The 21,221-nt window shown below is 43.9% G+C and overlaps 1 protein-coding gene across 2 annotated transcripts in view; it reads left to right on the top strand.

Moving 5' to 3' along the window:
* The first annotated feature begins 53 nt into the window (after window positions 1-53).
* The window catches only part of lrrc75a (leucine rich repeat containing 75A), a 132,399-nt gene continuing 111,231 nt past the window's right edge, over window positions 54-21,221 (top strand). For both annotated transcript variants that reach the window (XM_060076045.1, XM_060076044.1), the window contains exon 1: window positions 54-2,150. In XM_060076045.1, the coding sequence (XP_059932028.1) occupies window positions 1,899-2,150 (252 nt within the window). In that variant the 5' untranslated portion in view covers window positions 54-1,898. The remainder of the gene's footprint in view (window positions 2,151-21,221) is intronic.

Genomic DNA, 21,221 nt, shown 5'->3' with positions numbered 1-21,221 from the left:
ATTTGTAATTTTGTATTGGTGCAGACTATGAAGTATTGGGATTTTGTCAATGGAATTGGGTGTTTGCAGGGTTTCAAGTCAGTACACACAAGTAGAGAGTTTGACGCCCAACCACCAGGTAATGGCTTACAGTCCAACTTTGCAACCTTAACAGTAGGGGTAGGGTGGCCACAGGCCATGACAATATACTTTAAAACTGCATCGTATACGCATGCCCTGTATATCGTTAAAGGTCAGCTCTAATTATTCTGTGGCTGAGTTGGGCCGGTGATGATCACCTCAATTTAATTTCTTGTTTCTAGGCCATATTTATAGGTATTCAACTAAATCATTCTTGAAGATTAATGTCGAAACACATTTATGTAAGTATTAGCTAAGGGTCATTTACTCTATCTCTGCATTACGATTGCAGCCACCAGATGTCTGCAAAGTTCAATCTTCGATCACATCTGTATCACGTGGTCGAAAGTAGCAAGTTATTTATTGGCCTCGATTTAATCCATCAATCCATTAAAGTCCATCAGTTAAGTAAATAACATACCTCATATCTCCCTGCCATCACTGCCTCCCTCTGATGGCCTTGTTTGGGAAGACCTGCGCTCATCCAGTGAAAGAAGTCTGATCCATAATTCAGACTGGAGACCTCCAAGTCCGACCACCTCCCTCTTATGTGTGAGGTGATGCATCGCCTTTCGGTATCCGTCGTATCGACTCGGAGGATGCAACGTTAACGTGACGCGGTCCAGGTTGGCAGAAGAACCGTGAGATGTTTCCATGCGGATGAAACGTGAATGGCAGAAGGCGGGGCAGACTACATCGAGAGCCCTCCCTCCCAGCAGATAGACGTAAACACTGACCTGCCTGGTCATGCTTCACACTCAACACGCCCGCCTCGTCTCTATCTAGCTCTGGAAGGATGCACCAGGAGTAAGACATGTGGTAGGTGATGAAAAGAAGAGGGTTCAAGGTAGAAATGCACGTTGCACGGATATTCTTCTCCGGGATTGTGCGATGACTCCGTCTGGATGTAGTGGTAAGTAAGTGACTGCGGCGGGCAGAAGTGTGTACCGTAAACTGGACCGTAACACATCCCCCGGTGTGGACTGCAAAACATCCCGGTGTTGACCGTAAGGTGTGGACCGTATCACATCCCGGGATCAGAGACCGGGCCCCGGTGTCGACCGTAAGCAAACCTAGGGTCTGCTGGATTATCCATCAGGTCGGGCTGAAGGCTTTCTCTACCTGACGAGACGATCCGAGGTGGGTCCAGTTTTCTTTTGCACTAAAAAAGTGATGTTGATCGAAGCTCACCTATGAGTGTGTGTGTGGGAGGGTATCACCCCAGAATGGTTGACTCGCTCCACGAGGTTGGTAGTGGTATGAACAGCCAACACATCTTGTCAAGTTCGGATCGAGACCTACGACATGATCAGACAGTTCTGTAGGCTCCTCCTCCTCCAGACCCTCACTCATCCTGAGGCCTTCAAGAAGATGTGAACACCTGCCTTGTTTCACTACTGTCTCACTGGGCTCTTAAGATTGGCTTGTAGGCTTTACTCAAATGTGGTGGTTCATGGCCGCCCTCGGCACTGTCACCGACCACCACCACAGGACGGCTGGGAGGAACAGTACTGTTGTCACTACCACCACCACCACCACCACAGGACAACTGGGATGAACAGTACTGTTGTCACTACCACCAACACCACAGGACGGCTCGTAGGACCAATACTGTCGTCACCAACACCACCACCACCACAGGACGGCTGTTACGACCAGTACTGTTGTCACCACCCCCACCACCACAGGATCACTGGCAGGACCAGTACTGTTGTCACCACCACCATATGATCTCTGGTAGGACCAGTACTGTACGCTGACACCACCCTAGTGAAACCATGGGAGCCAAGCACTCAAAAGTCCCCAAGGAAGGGGGGGGCAGCCCTCAGCACAGCTGGAGGCGGACCCCAACCAAGGAGCGTGGCGGGGGAGGGGACATCCTGGCCCTGCTGCGGTCGGGGGAGAGGCTGAACCGGGGGCCGCCCCCCCCGCCCTACCAGAGACGCATCGGCATGATCCAGGAGATGATGGGCATGGCCAAGCAGGGCCGACATGACCAGGCCACCGAGGTGCTGAAGAGCCTCAGACAGGTAGGCTTTACCCCCTCAGACAGACAGGTAGGCTTTACCCCATCATACAGGTAGGCTTTACCCCCTCAGACAGACAGTTAGGCTTTACCCCATCATACAGGTAGGCTTTACACCCTCAGACAGACAGGTAGAGTTTTACCCAGTCAGACAGACAGCTAGGATTTACACAGTCGGACAGACAGGTTTTTACCCCCTCAGACAGACAGGTCTTTACCCCATCAGACAGAGAGGTCTTTACCCCATCAGACAGACAGACAGGTCTTTAACCCCTCAGTCAGACAGGTCCTTACCCCCTCAGACAGGTCTTGACCCCTATTAGACAGACAGGTAGGCTGCTCTCTGTCAAACTGACACAGGGCTTTATCCTGTCAGACAGACAGGTAGGCTGCTCCCCATCATGCAGACATTACCAACATGTAAAAGTTTCAGAAAGCATAATTTCTTCATGTACTCCTATTTAAGATGAATGCTCTGAGTAATATGCTCAGAGTAAAATTCTTGAAATTAAAAAACTATATTTAAGACCGTTGTTGAAAGCAGAAATGTGTTGTGGTTTGGTTTAAAAGGGAAAATAGAAAACGATCTAATCTCGCGACGTCTTTATTTGAATGGACTCAAAAATAAGCACTTCATTTAGATGGAACATATTATTATTATAGATAGATTTACAAATATATGCTATGCTTTTTGTTACTCTTCATATCCCATCTGTCCTACACATGGGAGAATTCAACAGCTATAAAGGGTCATGTATACTGCGTGTACTGCACCAGGCAGCCAATAGGTTTAGATCCATCCTTCATAGCGGGTTGACATGTGTCTCAAATACCACCGCGCTAGTAGAGAGCCAACGCACAACGGATTACAATAGCAGCAGTATCAAGTTCCTAAGCGATCAACATTATCTATTCTCTTCACATATAGTGTTGTTTTACAACAAAACATGTTTCAATTCATTAACCCACATCGAATTGTCTCGAGTTTGATGATGGACAGAAGCCATCAAAGAAACCATTTTAATCAGGTGATTGCTGCATGCAGCACTCAACTATGTTCTTTTATTCATTCTTTCTTTCTTTCTTTCTTTCTTTCTTTCTTTCTTTCTTTCTTTCTTTCTTTCTTTCTTTCTTTCTTTCTTTCTTTCTTTCCTCTTTATTATTCTCTACAAACTTTGGGACCTATCTCCTTCCTAAGTTTTTCTCCTAGAGACTCCATTCAAATTTTAAAATGTTCAGAATAGCTTGGAATCGCGTGCTTCTTTTCAGATTTTTTTAATATTTTACACTTTTTAAGATATTCTACTTTTAAAATACTATATTTTTTTAACATTGGAGTCAATTGGACGTCCTCTGGCACTTCAACAGTTTAAGTCGTAACTAATTACATTTTCAACCGTTTATCTTCGTCCAAACCATTAAACAAAGCAACATATATCTAAACTGTATTTCGATATCATTAAAAATTTCTTCAGAATCACAGTTTTAGTTTCATACCGGCTTTGTTTTCAGCTGTTTTCATTGAAGACGTCTGCCCATTCTGACACTCCTACTTCTTAAAGGTCCCATGGCATGAAAATCTCACTTTATGAGGTTTTCGAACACAAATATGAGTTCCCCTAGCCTGCCTTATGGTCCCCCAGTGGCTATAACTTGCGTTCGGTGTAAAACGAGCATTAGGTGTTCTACACGCCTTTGAAAAAACTGAGGCTCAAGCGCGCTGATTTGGAATGTGGTCCCATATGTCGTCATAAGGGTTCTAAGCTCCTCCCCTTTTTCTGCCTTGCCCGCCCAGAGAATTTGGCCCGCCAATGAGACACGACCTTGCAAGCGCCACGTGTGTGTGTTTACACACACTGTAACGCAAGTGTTTGCTGTTGGTTTTATGGCGCATAACACATCGGTTCTTTGACGCCTCTTGTATTTCCACTAGGGCTGGGCGATATGGGCCAAAATGAATATCTCGATATTTTTTTTACTATATCTCGATACACGATATATATCTCGATATATTTTGAATCTCCTCTAGAGCACATCATAAATGCTCGATTCAACCATGTCTGGCATAATGTTACGTCAGTAATAATTCTAGTATTACTGAAACATAAGTCTGCATGTAGATTACATGAAACGACATATTGTTTAAACTCATTAGTGCTTTCTATTGGAACAATTTAGAACTTGCACATAAGAAAAGGAAAATCACAGCAAGTTAGATTTACCAACACAGCATTTATTCAAACCGTTAATTATTTATTAACAGTTTGAATAATAATTATTATATATACACTGCCAGACGAAGGATCCAGTGCTATTCCTTTTCGAAACCAAATCCTCAGTTTCCATCCTTTTTTCTCTCTCTGGCTGTTCTCACTCACTGGTCGGAGGTACACACACCTACAGCAGCGCACCTTCCAGACTACGTCACACACGCGAGTCCATGAGAATCTCATGGACTCGCAATGGGCGGGGGGAGGGAGTGTGTTTAGAGAGCCACAGGAAAGAGCGAGAGAAGGGAACACGTTAAACAAAACCCTGAGAAGCCCAAACCCTATGAGCTCCCCACGCTACGGCCATCCGGAGGCGCACATAGCTTTTGGCCGTGATATTATATAAACAATTATATTATATTATATATTATTATATATAGAGCTCCGGGAGTCGCAAACGGCAACAATCACTTTCTCCTCCATGCTGCAGTTCACCCCGGACTGCACTGCACCGAGTTTGACGGTTGAACGCTGGTTGGCTGTTACGTTACACATGTCACTCAGTGGCCACGCTGTTGAACGCTGATTGGCTGTCATCACGCGAAATTCGCATCAAAGTGGAAATATTTCAACTCGAGCGAATTTGTCACGCCACAAATCCTCATGAACACGCTCGCCTGTGCACGGTGAAAGTGTGACGCGAATAAAAATTTCGCCCGATACGCGTCCCTACGTTCACTTTGTATGAGATCTTGTCGCCCCGTCGCGTGAAAGCACAACGAGTATGCCGGCGGCGGCAAAAAGAAACATTGCGTGCCAATTTGTATTCGATGTTCGCGACAGGGGCATTTTATACATCCCCTGGAGAACATCTCGCGATACATCGCATATATTCGATATATCGCCCAGCCCTAATTTCCACAACGAGACTGTAGTTGGGGTTATCTCAGCCATGGTTGAGAAAGAATTGGGGAAAAGGAACTTTGGCTTTGACTCCCTGAAGTACATGAACTGCGACATGCTGCCTGCCGCTGATTGCCGCGAGGCACCACCGCTGTGAAGCACCAACGCGGGCAGCCAGCAGCAGGCAGAGCGCGGTTCAGATTGATGTGGAAGTGGAAGAACCAGAGACGTCGGAGAGCCAGACAAAGGCGTTTGTGATTCATAATATCGTCTGGAGGCGCACACAGCTTTTGGCCGTGATAATATGTATCATATGATATAGATAATATTTAGATATAGAGCTCCAGAACTGTAACGCAAGTGTTGTACACTTCGATAACCATTCTGCTGTTGGTGTTATGGCGCATAACCCGTCCGACTCTCGCCTCTGATATTTCCACAACGAGACTCGTAGTGGGGGTTATCCTAGCCATGTTCGAGAATGAATTGGGGAAACGGAACATTGGCTTTGACTCCCTGAAGTACATGAACCACGAAATGGAGGAGAAAGGGATTGTTGGCCGCGAATGTCTCCCGCCTGAGCCCCGCTTCCCGCTGCCGAAGGACCACCGCCTCGACGCTACAGGAGGCGGTGGTGATTAAGCGCTGACCACTGCCGAGGCGGTGAGGCTCTGGCGGGAGATAACCACGGGCAACAATCCCTTTCTCCTCCATGTCGTGGTTCAGTCTACTTCAGATAGATGTGGACATGAACCAGAGACGTCGGAGAACCCGATGCGGTCGTTTGAGATTCATATCGTCTGGAGGCTCAGACAGCTTTTGGCCGTGATAATATATATTATATGATATAGATATCTATGCATGATATGATATTATTTAGATATAGAGTTCCAGGACTCCTGTGTGTTCTAGAATATTTACCGAACACGGCTAAAGGCTGTGTGCGCCTCGCCATTGCGATACATCCACTGTAAACAGAGCGCCAGTGTTGCCAACTCTTCAGTAAGAAAAATAGCTATTGGCTCTCCTAAAAGTCGCTAGATGACGTCATCGCATAATTTGCATAACCAGAAGTAAAAATTCCATTCATTTTCTCCATAGCATAGCCATTATAAAACATTATTAGCCCTAATTTCATCACCATCCAATTGAGACTTATAAGACTTGATATAAGGCCCTGTACATGACACAGTTTGCATGGCATCAACCTCGTTTTAAGAAAAACATAGTTTATGGCACAGAAATCTACCTTGCAATAGTGACAGTATGCTCGTGTATCGTCTCCAATAAACGGCTTTAACCAGCCCTTAAAAGCAGTGTTTGCTTCCCACTCTTTTCTATATTTGTGTTGGTACAGTTTTGACTGCGACATGGTAAAGACAGTTTGTGTAGCCTATTTGTCACAGAAAGGCACACACGCACAGTGGACGAGATGAGGTGAGTAAGTGACTGAGCCTGAGGCAGTGTGAGTCAAACTGTAACACAGTGATTTATTTAGTGCAGTGATTTATTATTTTATTTAAACAAAGAAAATATGACATTATCCTGCCCAGACTGTACGTCAGGGAGCGGGATCAGTCGGCGGCAGCTTGCTGGCCGGGACGCGGATTCATATGCAGCCCGTATGCCGAGGCGTGAACGTCTCCTGTTAGCTCCTGCTAACAGAGCAGCTGGGAGGGACTGCTGCGCGAGGACTGGGCCGCCTGTAAGTGCTTTGAGAGGGGGAGGGGCCGCGCAGGCAACCGTTGCTCGTTGTGAAGAGATAATAGCGATACGTGCTTTCACCTCAAAAATTCGCCAAAAGTCACTAACACCAGAAAAACAAGCTAGATTTGTCGCTTGTCGCTTTTTTAAAAAAAAGTCGCCAAAGGGGGCTGAAAAGTCGCTAAATATAGCGACAAAATCGCTAAGTTGGCAACACTGCAGAGCGCATGGTACCGTGGCTGCAGGCTGCTCAGGGCCACACCCCCACCCTCCTCCATGACCAGCCTCCACCTCATTTGCATTAAAGCTACAGACACCGAAAGGGTGCATTTGGGGAAAGCTCAATGTGCGACTGGCTCGTAGTGGCTGTAATTCTGCACCACAGCTGAATTTCGAGAACGTCTTCAAATACTGTTTTTGGGGCCTACTAATATCTATATTTAAGCATCCATAAAGTAGGGGACCTTAAAGCATCCATGATGCCATGGGACCTTTAAGACATCGTAACCCAATCCTTTTTCAACCGTTTACCTTCGTTCAAACCATTTCAGAAATATACACACGTGTATCTTCAATAATATCCAAATGGAATTTCGATATGATTTAAACTTTACTCAGAATCACAGTTTTAGTTTCATACCGGCTTCGTTTTCAGTTGGTCTCATTGATTTACGTTGACACTGAAGCGTGAGAACTAGGGGTGTGAACGGTTACAAAAAATTGTAAACGGATACACAACCCCTTTTTTTTCGTGTGCACGTTTTTTTTTTTAAGTGGACCGCACTCCACTTAAAAAACGACAAATGGAGGGTAGAGCTTAGATCGGGCCCAGAAAATCAAGCCCAACCCGGCCCGAGACCGTGCACGTTCTGTCTGAGCCCGGCCCGACACATTAACTGTAATTATGAGCCCGAGCCCGGTTTCATGTGTAACTTTGTACACATTTGTTACTTAGGCCTACTCTGCTAAATATATATGTAGGCTAAGGGATAACGTGTAGAACGCCGGTCATTATCGGGAAAAGAAGCACCGACAGGGCGAACAGGACACCGACGCACAGCGGAGGTGTCTTGCTTCGCCCTGAAGGGGCTTATTTTCGATAATGACTGGCGACGTTCTATAGGCTACATTATCCCGCTTATTACGCGGCTACTTGCCAAAACGAAAAAATAACTTCACATGGTGTGTCTTTCAGTGGCGATTTTGGTTTGGAAACTCTGGTGGGGCCCATGCAGGAAAATATTATAACGCAATCCAGAAATACCACATATTACAGTTTTATACAGGTTATAATCCTCTCAAGAACATTCCTGTTTTCTTCTTCTGCCGGTTGTGCTGTTCAATGCCACGTCGGTATGCACTGTCAAGCTGAGATGCAACATTTGCTCTCCCCAAAAGACCTAGCTTGATGGCATTATCCACATGAGAGGCACAGCTTTCGTGTTTTACCAGCCTTTCTGACAGATGTTTTAAATCTTTAAATCCAGTGGTTGTCCAGACGGTTTCCCCTCCAAAGAGCGGACATGGAAAGCAGTAGAGCGCCTTTTTTGACGAGCTCCCGGTAAGCCAAGTTTTCCGCTTGAACCACTCCTGGTTGAACGATCTATTCTTGTCCTTTCCCTCTCGAATAATGATTAAATCCGTCGGGCGATGTGGTCCCAAACGTTTTATCTCCAACTTCTGTTCAAGTGGTAAAGTGCTAAATCTCACATGAGACAGATACTCAACAAGATTCATCATTTAATGAATGAAACGTCCATTTGTTGTTATTTACTGTAACAGTAACTGTAACTGTAACAGTAACTACGTTAGCTAGCTAGCAAGATCTGATCGGCTCCCGCCGTAAACCCCGCCCTTTCTACAAATCAGCCAATGAGAAGAGCTTTGGGGCCCTAAACTTCTGGCCCCACAGCCGAAACAGAAGCGGGCGCTGCGCACGCGCTTGCTCGCGCAACAGCTCCACAGTTTTCTACACTGCAGCAGACAGGGCCATCTCGGCTGGGCCCCACCGACCGGAACAGACGAGACGGAGCAACGAACTATTCCACACTCTACTACACTACAAAAAGTAAGACAATTGCGTTCATCAAATTAAAACTGCGGACATGTAATTAATTATTAACAATTAATGTATTATTAATTTATGCTCAATGACATTTTTGAAAAAAAAAAGAAAAGTATAATCGTGCCCTGCACGGCAGCACCCTCTGGTGGGGCCATGCCCCACTGGCCCCTAATGCAAAGACGCCACTGGTGTGTTTTTACAATTTATAATTCGTTACCAGGATTCGTAGTGTTGATCAGCAGAGAAATAGTCCGCCGAACGTCTTTGGTTGCTTAGCAACCAAAGACGCTGGGGTTGACAAGTTACCGGACTACTACCCATGCAAGTGAACGGAGCCTTCCACGCCATTGAGAAGACCCGTGTAATAAAGGCCCATAACATTTCTGTGTATGGCATAGATTTCTCCTCAGATTAGGCCAATAAAGCAATGATTAAAAAAAAACACAAACGGTTTATTAGGTAGGCCTAATTTCGAATTTGTCGCGCAACAACAAGATAACCACCATTGCATGTCTTTACCTTTTGTGGAAGAGGGAGGGACGTCGGAGGACGTCGCAGTATATTCAAAATATTTTAATGGCCACGGAAGAGGCAGTGAATGAATTATTGAATAGACAGAGATTTATTAGATAGGCCTACCTAATAAACCGTTGGAACACACACATGACCGGAAACATAGCAACGCCGGTAAACAAACCCCGAGAAGCCCAATCCCTATGAGAGCTCCCCGCGCTACGGCCATCCGGAGGTGCACAGAGCTTTTGGCCGTGATATTATATATACAATTATTATATTATATACTATTATATTATATATAGAGCTCCGGGAGTCGCAAACGGCAACATTCACTTTCTCCTCCATGCTGCAGTTCACCCCGTACTGCACTGCACTGAGTTTGACGGCTGAACGCTGATTGGCTGATCCGCTACACATGTAACTCAGTGGCCATGCTGTTGAACGCTGATTGGCTGTCATCACGCGAAATTCGCGTCAAAGCTCAAATATTTCAACTTGAGCGAATTTTTCGCGCAACAAATTCTCGTGAACGCGCTCGCCTGTGCACGGCAAAAGTGTGGCGCGACAAATCAAAACTTTCGCCCGCGTCTCTACGTTCACTTTGCATGTTTTTTTTCACGTTACATGACGTAGCCTAATGCCCGGTGTTCCCCAAAATTTATCGTGTGCATTTATTAGCTCCTTAATGTTGTCCAAGTGGAACATTTGTAGCTTTATTAATCGCTAAATAAATAGTATGTGTTATTTTTGATTTCTTTTTTTTTTGGGGGGGTTTTCGTTTACTGTTTTTTTTTGGGGTTTTCGTTTCCTAAACGGTTATGATTTACTAACCGGTTACACGTGTACACGTGTACCCGGTCACACCCCTAGTGAGGACGTTCAGCAGTGTTGCCAGATTGGGTGGATTTTCCCGCCAGAATGGGCTACTTTTGGAGGACGTTCAGGCAGTGTTGCCAGATTGGGCTGTTTTTCCTGCTCTATTGGGCTACTTTTAATCACGCACCGGCTCGCTATTCTCTTTAACACACACACACACACACACACACACACACACACACACACACACACACACACACACACACACACACACACACACACACACACACACACACACACACACCAGCAGTGCAGGGCAATACATTTGACCTTTCAGATTCTTTAGTTCAATTCATTTTACATTTTTAGCAATGCTTTGCGCTATTCATTCAGCTGTCACTCTATTTGTTTCCAACCATTTACATTTTCTTAAGTAAGTAAGTAAAATGTATTTATAAGGCACATTTAAAAACAGTTTTCAGTGGCCAAAGTGCTTAAATGGTGTGCATGTTTACATTGTTTACTCCATTTAGACTTTTGAACTTTTGTTCAAATCCCTTCACTTGATTTAAGCCATTTAACGTTTCTTTATGTCTTAATCTATGTGGCCTTATTAAAAAATATTTTCAACCTCACTTTGTACTACAGCACTCACCGCATTTTCTGCAGGAAATGCATTTTCTAGTATTTATTTGGTGTTGTATTTTTTATCTTGTGTTTCAGTGGTTGACAAGTCAGTAAGTCATTGTGGAGGGGGGAAGGAAACAGTGGGGAGAAAAATAGAACTGGTAAGGGCGACAAAAAACAGACGGATAACAACCAGCCTGAAAAAAGGGCAATAACGAGAGTGTACCAAAGACAATGCACGTAAGAGGAAATAAAACAATACGATGTGATAAAAGAAGAAGCGCCATATGTTAGAGATGTCAAGGTCTCTCTGAGCCGGGGCGGATGCGCCGCTGTCGCCTTGCCCATTACTAAGTAGGACTCCTTGTTGCCCGGAAACAATCGCCATGGCAGCGCGCTGCGGATAAACAGACATTGATTGATAAAGCAGGAGCTGAGTTAAAAGCTAATGAGGTGAGTCTGCATCTTCTGTACTTCGGTTCAATAAACTCAACACCAAATAGATGAGAGGGTCTCCCTCTTCAGTGGATTCTCCTCAGGGTCCCTCCCATTCCAAGCACCGTCCCAATCCGGAGTAGCATTAACGACGACAGCTTCATGCTGGCCAATCCACCCTTGGTAGCTTTAACAACGACAGCTTCATGCTGGCCATTCCATCCTCGGTAGCATTAGTCATCAATCCCAGGCCACAGCAACATTTGTTGGAGGGAAGATGGTTTTCAAAGCAGCGTGTGAAGCTGGTCAGTTCGTCCTTCACTCTTATTGTGGTCCACTTTATTCGTAGGATTTGATATGCGACAAAGACGACGAGATACAGTATATGCTGCACTCCAGATGGACAATCCATGGTTATTTAGTCGGCCTTCAATGTGTTCTCTGACCTGAAGGGACATGGAAGGGATTGTTTAGCATGGGAATGGATTCTTACAGAGCTTAGAGGTCAGAGTTTATGTTTATTTGTTTTAATCATGCATATTTTATAGCTGGCCAGTTCTAAAAAAGATCAGCATGTCACGAGTACCAAGTTAGAACATTGCGCTATGGTTCACTCACAAAAAACCAAACCCACTGTAATCCCAGTGCCCTGTGGTGCGTGTGTTCATTGCAGGTCCCTAAGCCACTCTGTCATTGGGAGCAGATAAGAGTGAACTGGAGGATTCATTTCTGTGTAGGGCTGATGTATTTGCATTGTTGCAGCTCCAAATCGTTATCGTGCCTGCTGAAGTCACATTGCTCGCTCATCTGATTCACCCTATTGTGTGTCGATCACCAATCGTCACAGACATGCAGGCACGCACACAAGCAAATACACATCCATGCTTGTGCAACACACAGACAATTTTTTTTCAGAGATGCTAAAATGTACTCTGCCTACTGTTGCTCAAATTAATTATTCAGAGACGTACTGCTCACTGATGAGGGGCCTTATTCCTGACAAGAACCACACCAAAGGTGTGGTTCGCATTCAACATTTTATCGCTTTCATCATTTTATCGTGAAATAATTGAATATATCTAATTGATAAGCATACTTAATTAATTGAGTGGGGCAATTACAAGTTCCTTCTCTTCTATTGTTACAGGGTAGAAATAAGTCAATGGCGTTTAATTGGAAGGCTCCACAATTTCATGAAGAAGGCTGTACCTCGTGTGCGAGTGAGAACAGGGAACCAAGTGAGAGGAGAGAGTAGAGTTGAAATTAAAGCTGTAATTAAACTTTGGATGTGATACTATGGAGTGTGTGTGTGTGTCTCGCTCAGAGAAGGTGTTATTGCCTCATTCTTCAGAGACATACGAGGATTACCTGGGAATAATGTTTATTATTAAAAATTCAGTTAACAATGCTGTTGCAGCATTCTTGAAGAAAGTTGTCCAATCCCGGATTGCTTTTAACTGACTTTATTTGTTAAAGTAGGCATGTTTCGGTATGGTAACTATGAAGCTTAAGGGAGGGAATTGTATCTAACGCGTGGAGAGGAAAATACCGTGATCTACTTCAAGCCCCCGGGCTTAGGCCCGGTGGCTCTCTGCCATCTACCTATTGATCTCTGGCCTCTTCACTTCGAATCACCCGCTAGAGGACGTCAAGTGGGCGTGGCCTATGCAGTGGGCGTGGCCGGGGTGACGTAATGGCTTCAGCTTCTTCACCTATCTAAAGGTGCTGCCTTCTGTGGATGGAGCAGCCTTCAATAAGGTCTTGCTCCCCTTGTGGCTATGTATAGTATTTACGGCTTATATGTTTGGTCCTGCTTCCTAGTGGTTAAGTGAGGGTAATACAGCTTGTGCGTTTGAATCTGCTTCCTAGAGGCTATGTTGAGGCAGCTCAGGTTCTTAAAATACGTAACAATCCCTCCTTGGTCATCTCAGATGACCATACAATAATATTTTACATCATAAACACCATTTACCACACCGAAAACATAGTCAAAGTAGGATAAATCATCAACACCAACCGAGTGGGAAAACTCCATAATAGAGATAAAACCACCACGGATTACCATAACACTGAAACGGCATTTGCCTTGATGGGTCTCATAGGTAATACAAGTGAAGTCATATTATCAATACAACAATGAACATATATCCTGGTTATCATACAATCATATGGTCAAACAGCACACAAACAAAAGTATCCATAGAAATCCTAAGCTAATACTTTTTGGTTATGTGCAACAAGGTCATTACATTTTCAACATGTGCAAAAGTAAAGTACAAAATTAGTAGTCATAATAAAATTTTTAAAAATTCAAGATTATTGATAGGCTAGCATGGATTTGGGTGGTTCAGGTGATCTTCGTGTATTGGTGCGCTGTTGCATGTGGGTGGTTTTGGACATTGTTATTATCGCAGCCATTGTTTCTTCTGTCGCCGTCTGGGCCTGTAATTCATGAACCCAAGACTCGTCCCTCCTTGTCAAGGGCTCAGCTCACAGAGAGGTTACTTTCACATCATGGGAGCCTCCTTCAGGCGTTCAATCATCGTTGTGTCAGTAACAGGAAACCTGTAAACAACTGTCTCAAAGAAGATCAACCGCCCCATTATCAATGCAGTGATACAGAAATAACGGGTTGCACTCGCAACCAAGCAACACCACACAATAACAAACATAGCCTGGTATGGTTGTTTAAAAATTTGTTATTCGAGTAAATCCGGGATATTGATTATCTTATAGACAGGCGCTACTACTAGAATAGTATAGGTGTTGACTATTCTACATATTTCAGCTGGATAGGGTCGGCCCCCTCAGGTGATGTCTCATCCACTTTCATCGGATCATATCTGATCCCCATGTAAGCCTGAATGGCACTTGGCGCTTCTGTAGCGCTCACTGCTGTGGTGATCAGCAGATGCAGTAGCCCTCGTGCGCAGGGAATACAACGGCAGCCGGTGACAATTAACACGGTCTCTGCCATTATACCCGCGACGGGCATTTACTGGATCATGCCTTTCCACCTCCCAAACATATTCTCCATCCATCCTGTGAAAGGGTCATTAATGCCGGAGTTCTCTGCCAATTCGAACCTGAGGGATTGTAATCATGCCAGCACCCTGGTCACCAACCCACCCGGAGCTGTGTTATTGGGGATAAAAGTACAACATGTTCATGTTGTGCCTATCATCGCATACACCCCTCCTTGCTCTGTCAATAACATATCCATACCTTATATATTCCTTTAACCTTATTTGTGGAAAACTGTACAAACTGTTGCTGATTATGATATATGTAATTTATCCAAACAATATTTTTTCTAATGGTGGACAACCAAAACAGAACCGATTCAAATCCTGCCGTTATTTGATTTCCTCATGTGACTTACACCTTGCTCGGCGGACGTAGTTTGTAGGCTCCGGGTGTGTCTGCATCTGGTTCTGGAACTTTTTGTTTCTGAGTTTGTAGAAATACAAACTCATGTACAGCAGTTAGTTGTTCAAAAGCATATTTCCTTTAATTCTAATTTTAATTGTTTTACAGTATCTACTTTGATTTAATTTCACACTACATCCCTCCTTGCGCATTGCTTCAGCCATGCGCATCGAATGACAACCAAACCTTACAACGCCGTAGTGCAACCAAGTTGAAGTTCCTTTCCTTAATCATCTGTATATAAACCAATCTATTGTGAAGAGAAATAAAAACCAGTATACAAAACCAAAGGTCGATATTGGTGGGAACACATCACAGTTTGCGAACAGGTGTACTCAAGGAAATATAGAATTTAGATGTTTACGGTAAAAGGGGCTTACAAATGCATGGTAATACAACATTAAATGTTAACTGTGTGTGTGTATGCGTGAGTGCGTATGTGCATCAGCCTGAGGGCTTCTCTCATGCATCCACCCCTCATGCATCCTCCCCTCGAAGCCAGAGTGAGTCATCCCTATTCTTAAGTCTCTCTCTCTCTCTCTCTCTCTCTCTCTCTCTCTCTCTCTCTCTCTCTCTCTCTCTCTCTCTCTCTCTCTCTCTCTCTCTCTCTCTCTCTCGGCCGTTGGCTCTCAGATGATGACCACATTTTAAATGGTTTTTTTTTGCTTGTGTTTACAATGTGTGGGAGGGTGTTCAATGGCCCCCCTGCCAGTTTGTGTTGCATTTCATTTGCTCCTTTGCAATTTCCCACCCTGCGACTCATGAGTTTTAATTTCATGGACTCATTAGGCATTTTCACACTGCCAAGCCGGTACGGTCGCAGCTTGGCACACCCTGCAATTTCACTGTCTAGCCTGTATAAAACTTAGGGGGTATATTTCCCCTTCGTCACAGAGCCGGCTTTCTTGGTTCATTGGAGCAGGAGGGATACGCACTGAGACGTCTTTAGAATAATCACAGGTTCTTAGCAGAAAGGCCTGGAGGAACTATATCTATATACGGGACCGGAAGTGACAACCGACCAGGCCAGATGTGGTGCATGTGCCTCTGACAAACATTTTCTGTTTATTCGAGGCTTTCTGCGTTAAAAATGAATTATTTTGCAAAACGAACCAGTGATTTATTGGAGATACACTACACTCTACCATCTAACTTTAAAACTGTATCTGAGATGGCTGAAAAAGTGAAGCAAACGCGCAACCGAGCGCAGGTTAAGGACGAGGAAGAGACTAACCTGCTGCTAAAAGAGATGAAAGTGATCCCGGTGAAAGTGGATAATATTGAAAAACAGCTAAACAGCAAGGTAGATGGGCTCTACGCGTCGCTGGACAAAACCTGAAATCCAACCCGATGTTCAAAAGAGTGTTCGTCCAATCTGCTAAGTCACACACGGATCGGATCATGGAATCAAAGTTTAAAATGCTTCTGCGGGATCTACCAGTTGGAAAGGATTTGTACGTGTCGGGAAACGGGAGGCTCATCAAACGAGTCGCACCTGAGGCAGCAACACCTGCAACAGGCCAGCAGAGCACCGGAGCATGGAGACGCTGAGGAGCTGCTGCCCGACCCGTAAGGAATGACTCATCCTGTTTGTCTCTTGTGCACTGGAATATAAATGGATGGACCTCTACAAACTGCGGCCTCCGAAGTTTATTATTACAATCGCAAAATCCAGACATTATTTCCCTTAATGAGACACATTTATCCGGTGATGGTGTTATTGAGTTAACTGACTACACGTGGTTTGGAAACAACAGAAACAAACATATACTTGCCCCAAAGGGTTCAGGAGGAGTCAGACTCTTAGTTAAAAATTTACTTTTTGAATGCTTTAAAATAAATGTTGTGGATAAATCTGTGGACGACATAATTGGAGTACGGTTTGAACATCGAGAGCTGCAGTATAGTTTCGTGATTTTCTCCTGTTATTTGTCCCCAGAAGGATCTGTAAGGGGAAGAGACTGTAAAGGCCTAATTCCACCGGACGCGTTACGGCAGCGTTACGGCTGCGGCACGTCTTGGCCACGGTCACCGCAGCAGATAGGTTCCACTCTAATCAATGAGACCATTTCCACCGGGCGCGGCTGCGGAACGTCTCAGCAGCGTCCCAGGAGCGGCCCGCAGCGCTTTCATTCCGTAGCATTTCTATTTTTGCCGCAAGCCGTTGCTGAACCGCGTCAATTTCCACAGAGCAGATCGAGCAGGGCAGGAAGTGAAAAAGTAAAAGCCATAGAGCATCCGGTCAATTTTCAAAATAAAACACAATACTCAGCTCATGTAGCCTATCAGAACTTCACATCAACATTATTATGTCATGACCGGTTGCACCAGGTCAGCAGTCAATCAATCAAAGGGTCTCAGAGGGTCGGCAACATGGACGACGAGAGACTCATTGTCGAAGTTCAGCAACATGTAGTAATTTATGTACCAAATCATCCTTTTTATTAGGGCAATGGCCGGAAGGACAAAGCGTGGCATTTAATTGCATTCGTTTTGGGAGTGGGAGTTGAGTACATTAGGTTTAGGATTATCGTGTGATCTTGTGATCTCGCATGAATACGGCTGGCTTGCAAGGCAGCATTGCGCTGCCGTAACGTGCCCGGTGGAAATGCAAGCAGGGCAGAGTCGCAGCCGTTCCGTGCCGCTGCCGTAACGCGTCCGGTAGAATCCCCGCGTAACACGTTTTTGAGTTGTTTACTAACTCAAGTTTATTCTTTGGATACAGCCACAATTTATATTTGTGGCGACTTTAATAGTCGTATATCGGATAAAAAGGACTGTATTGGGGATTTAGACAATATTCCACCGAGAGTGGCCTTAGATCGCTCACTAAATAGCCAAGGTGAATCCTTCCTTGAATTTCTTTCGGACTCTAAATGCTGTGTTTTAAATGGCAGGAAAAATCGAAATTATGATAATTTTACTTCCTTATCAGAAAGAGGAAAACCTGTGGTGGACTATATAGTCACACTGCATAATTGCCTTGAGTCTTGTCTTGCCTTTAAAGTAATTACTGCTACAGACCTTATAGAACAAAATGCTGCAACCTGTATGAACCTTATTGGAGAAAGATGTAATTTACCGATCACTCACTTTTATTGTTAACATTTAAAGTTGGAGTTCAAATAACAGAAGAAAATGAATGAGTTTCACAATCAAAAAAGCGATGCAGAACTTTTCCTGAAAACTTTTTGTCCTCTGACATGTGTCGCTTTGCATTGTTAGAGTTAATAAAACAACTTGAATCCTGTCAAAGTAAACAAAATAGTGTTGATCAGAGGTACAATGAGTTCTGTGATATGATGATTTTAGAAATGGATAAATGTCAACCCAAACATTTAAATAAATACAAATGTAAGCAATTAGCAAGATGCTCTAAACCTTTCTGGAATTCTGAGCCCCAAAAACTGTGGAATGAACGGAAAATAGCTGAAAAGAACTTTCTACGATGTAATGATCCAGCGAGGAAACAACTGAGAGAAAATGACAGGCAAACACAGTTTACATTTGATGAATAAAAAATAAGGTTCCACAAAAGGGAGTTTAGTAGAGGGCAGTCCTTGAGATTATATTATTTACAAACCAATAATCCACAACTATTTTGGAGGGGAATTAATAAATTAGGCCCAAGGAGAATCAGTGTTGGTAATAACGCAGTTTAAAAGAATGGCGTTACGTAACGCCGTTATTTTTTCAGTAACGGAGTAATCTAACTAATTACTATTTCCGTCGTTACAACGCCGTTACCGTACGAAAAATGCAGTGCGTTACTATGAATTGATTGAATAAACTGCGTAATCCGAACGCACCCCTTGCTCCTAACACAAACTGCTAGTGAGGAGACCGGGTGATAAACAACGAGATAAGCGATTATGATTGGTTGAGGCCAGTGCCGCTGCTAGCTATTTTGGGGCCCTAAGCATAACTCCTTTATGGTCCCCCCCCCCTTGGTTTCTGCCAGTTTAACATTTTATTAAAACGCAAAAGTTAAATCTACTTTGTAAACACAGTTCACAGAACAGCCAAAACATACATACAGTACACACAAGTATTGGAATGTCCAAAATCTTTTAAATTAAATAGTTATCCATAAATACAAACTTAAAACCAGAAGTATACAAGTAAGAAAAATTCTTCTATGAAGCAAAGATTTACAAGCAGAAACTATTTACACAAATATTTACACACTTTACTTTGTAAACACACTATATAGCAGCCAGAACACACACAATAAGTACAAACAAGAACAGTCAATCTTCTTAAAAAAACTAAGATTTAGAGGATTGAAAGTCAAAACTTTACTTACTTTGTAAACACAGTAGGCTATGTAGAACAGCTAAAACACACATTCAAGTAAAGTGCAAAATCTTTTTTGAAACGAAAAATCTTCGTTATCAAAATAAACCAAAGACATCATTTTTGAGAGAGCCATAATACTGTATGGATCAAACATTTCCACCAGTTTTGGGAGGCTCTATAGAGGCACACGTCTGCATTTCTTGGCTGCAAAATCACAGATTAGGTCATCATATGACAGCTTCTGAGCCACTTGATGCTGATGACAGTAAGACCACTTAGACGTTCCTGCCCCATTGTAGAACGTAAGTATGTTTTAATGAGCTTCAGTTTTGAAAAACTTCGCTCAGCAGACGCAACTGTAACAGGGAGAGTTAATGCGATTCGAAGAGCAACCAAGAGATTTGGAAACACCTCTTGAAGGCTTTTCTCATTGAGAAATGTGAGCAACTCCAAGGCAGTTGTCTGTGGTGGCAGTTGTGGAAGGTTGATCATTTCCTGAAACATCTCAAGTCCATCAATATCAGAACTTCCTTTCTCAGTCAGTGTCTTCTGCATTTCACTGCAGTTTCTTTGTAAGTCCTCCTTTGACATTCCGTCAACTCTGCTGAAATCAAGCAGCACTCCAAATTTGTCTCTGACCTGGGACATGGTCTCAAAACGCTCCTGCAGTGACATCAAAGCTGAGTCCACAACACTATTAAAAAATGTTACCTCAAGCCTTTTGAGGGCATCACTGAAGGCCTCGTCAGCAGCCTCATATGCAAACTACCTTTTTGTGTTCCTGAGCCTTTTCTCCTTAAGCTCTGGCTCTATGTTCATGGCCTCGCAAAGGTCCTTGGCAGTGGACACTGCCTCAGCAAACCCAGAGTGCCTGCATCTGGTGAGGGAGGTTTTGGCATTGTCAATGAGCCTGACAGCAATGTCAAGCTGCATTGAACTACTCTGCAGAAGTTTGTTCACTTGGTTAGTGGACGTAAGAATTTCACACCAGACAACAGAACAGATCAGAAATCTAAAAGAGGCCACCTCTTCTGCTAGGGCTTGAGCCTCTATTTTTGCGACTGGGTCATTGACTGTTTCCCTAGCCTCGATGAGCGCATTTCTAATTTCTTTAATTTGGCTTCTGGCAGCTGTGACACTCTTAAGCCTGCTCTCCCACCTCACATCACTCCATGATTTGACAGTCAGGTTGACGTGTTTTGTCAAGATGCTCCATCGCTGTGTAGCTCCTGAGAAGAAACAAAATAGCTTCTGCAAATATCCAAAAAAGCCAGTGGCATCCCTGGACGACTTGGCAGCATCAGCTATGACCAGATTCATGGAATGAGCTGCGCAAGGAACAAACAACGCCCTCGAATTAAATTGTAGCAGTCGGGCTTGAACTCCTTGCTTCTTCCCCTTCATGTTTGCTCCATTGTCATAGGACTGACCACGGCAATCATCAAATGGAATGTTGAGTTCCTTCAACTTGTCTAGAAGGACAGTAGACAGGTTCAGGCCAGTTGTTTCAACAACCTCCATATACCCAAGGAAATACTCCTTGATATTTGGCTTTGGCACCAAATCCACAATGCGCACGATGAGAGACATTTGTTCCTTGTGGCTAACATCAGGTGTACAGTCAAGAATAATTGAAAAATATTTTGCTTCCTGAATCTGTGTCTGGATGGTTTGTAATACTTTGGAAGAGATGATCTGGATAAATTCATTTTGTGTCTGTTGTCCAAGATAATGTGTTCGGGAGCTTTCATCAGTTATCCTGGTCAGGTGGTTCTCCATCACAGGATCAAAGCTGGCTAAAAGCTCCACTTCCTTCAAGAAGTTGCCATTGTCTGGCTCATACAGACACTGTGAAGAGCCTCTGAATGAAAAATTCCTTGAGGCAAGAGATAGGGTTATTGCAAGTAGGCGTTTGAGAACATCTCGCCACTTTCTTTTTTCTGCCTCCAGCAATGTCAGTTCCTGGTGGTCTATTGTTAATTTTTTTTGTAAACGCATGTCCAGTTCTCTCCATTTAAACATGCACTGGGCATGGTCTGAGCTGCATTCATGACTCTTTAGTCTACTGTTA

Source organism: Gadus macrocephalus, chromosome 16, assembly GCF_031168955.1.
Source record: "Gadus macrocephalus chromosome 16, ASM3116895v1".
In the NCBI taxonomy this organism is placed as follows: domain Eukaryota; kingdom Metazoa; phylum Chordata; class Actinopteri; order Gadiformes; family Gadidae; genus Gadus; species Gadus macrocephalus.
This window is presented reverse-complemented; position numbering and strand designations above follow the sequence as displayed.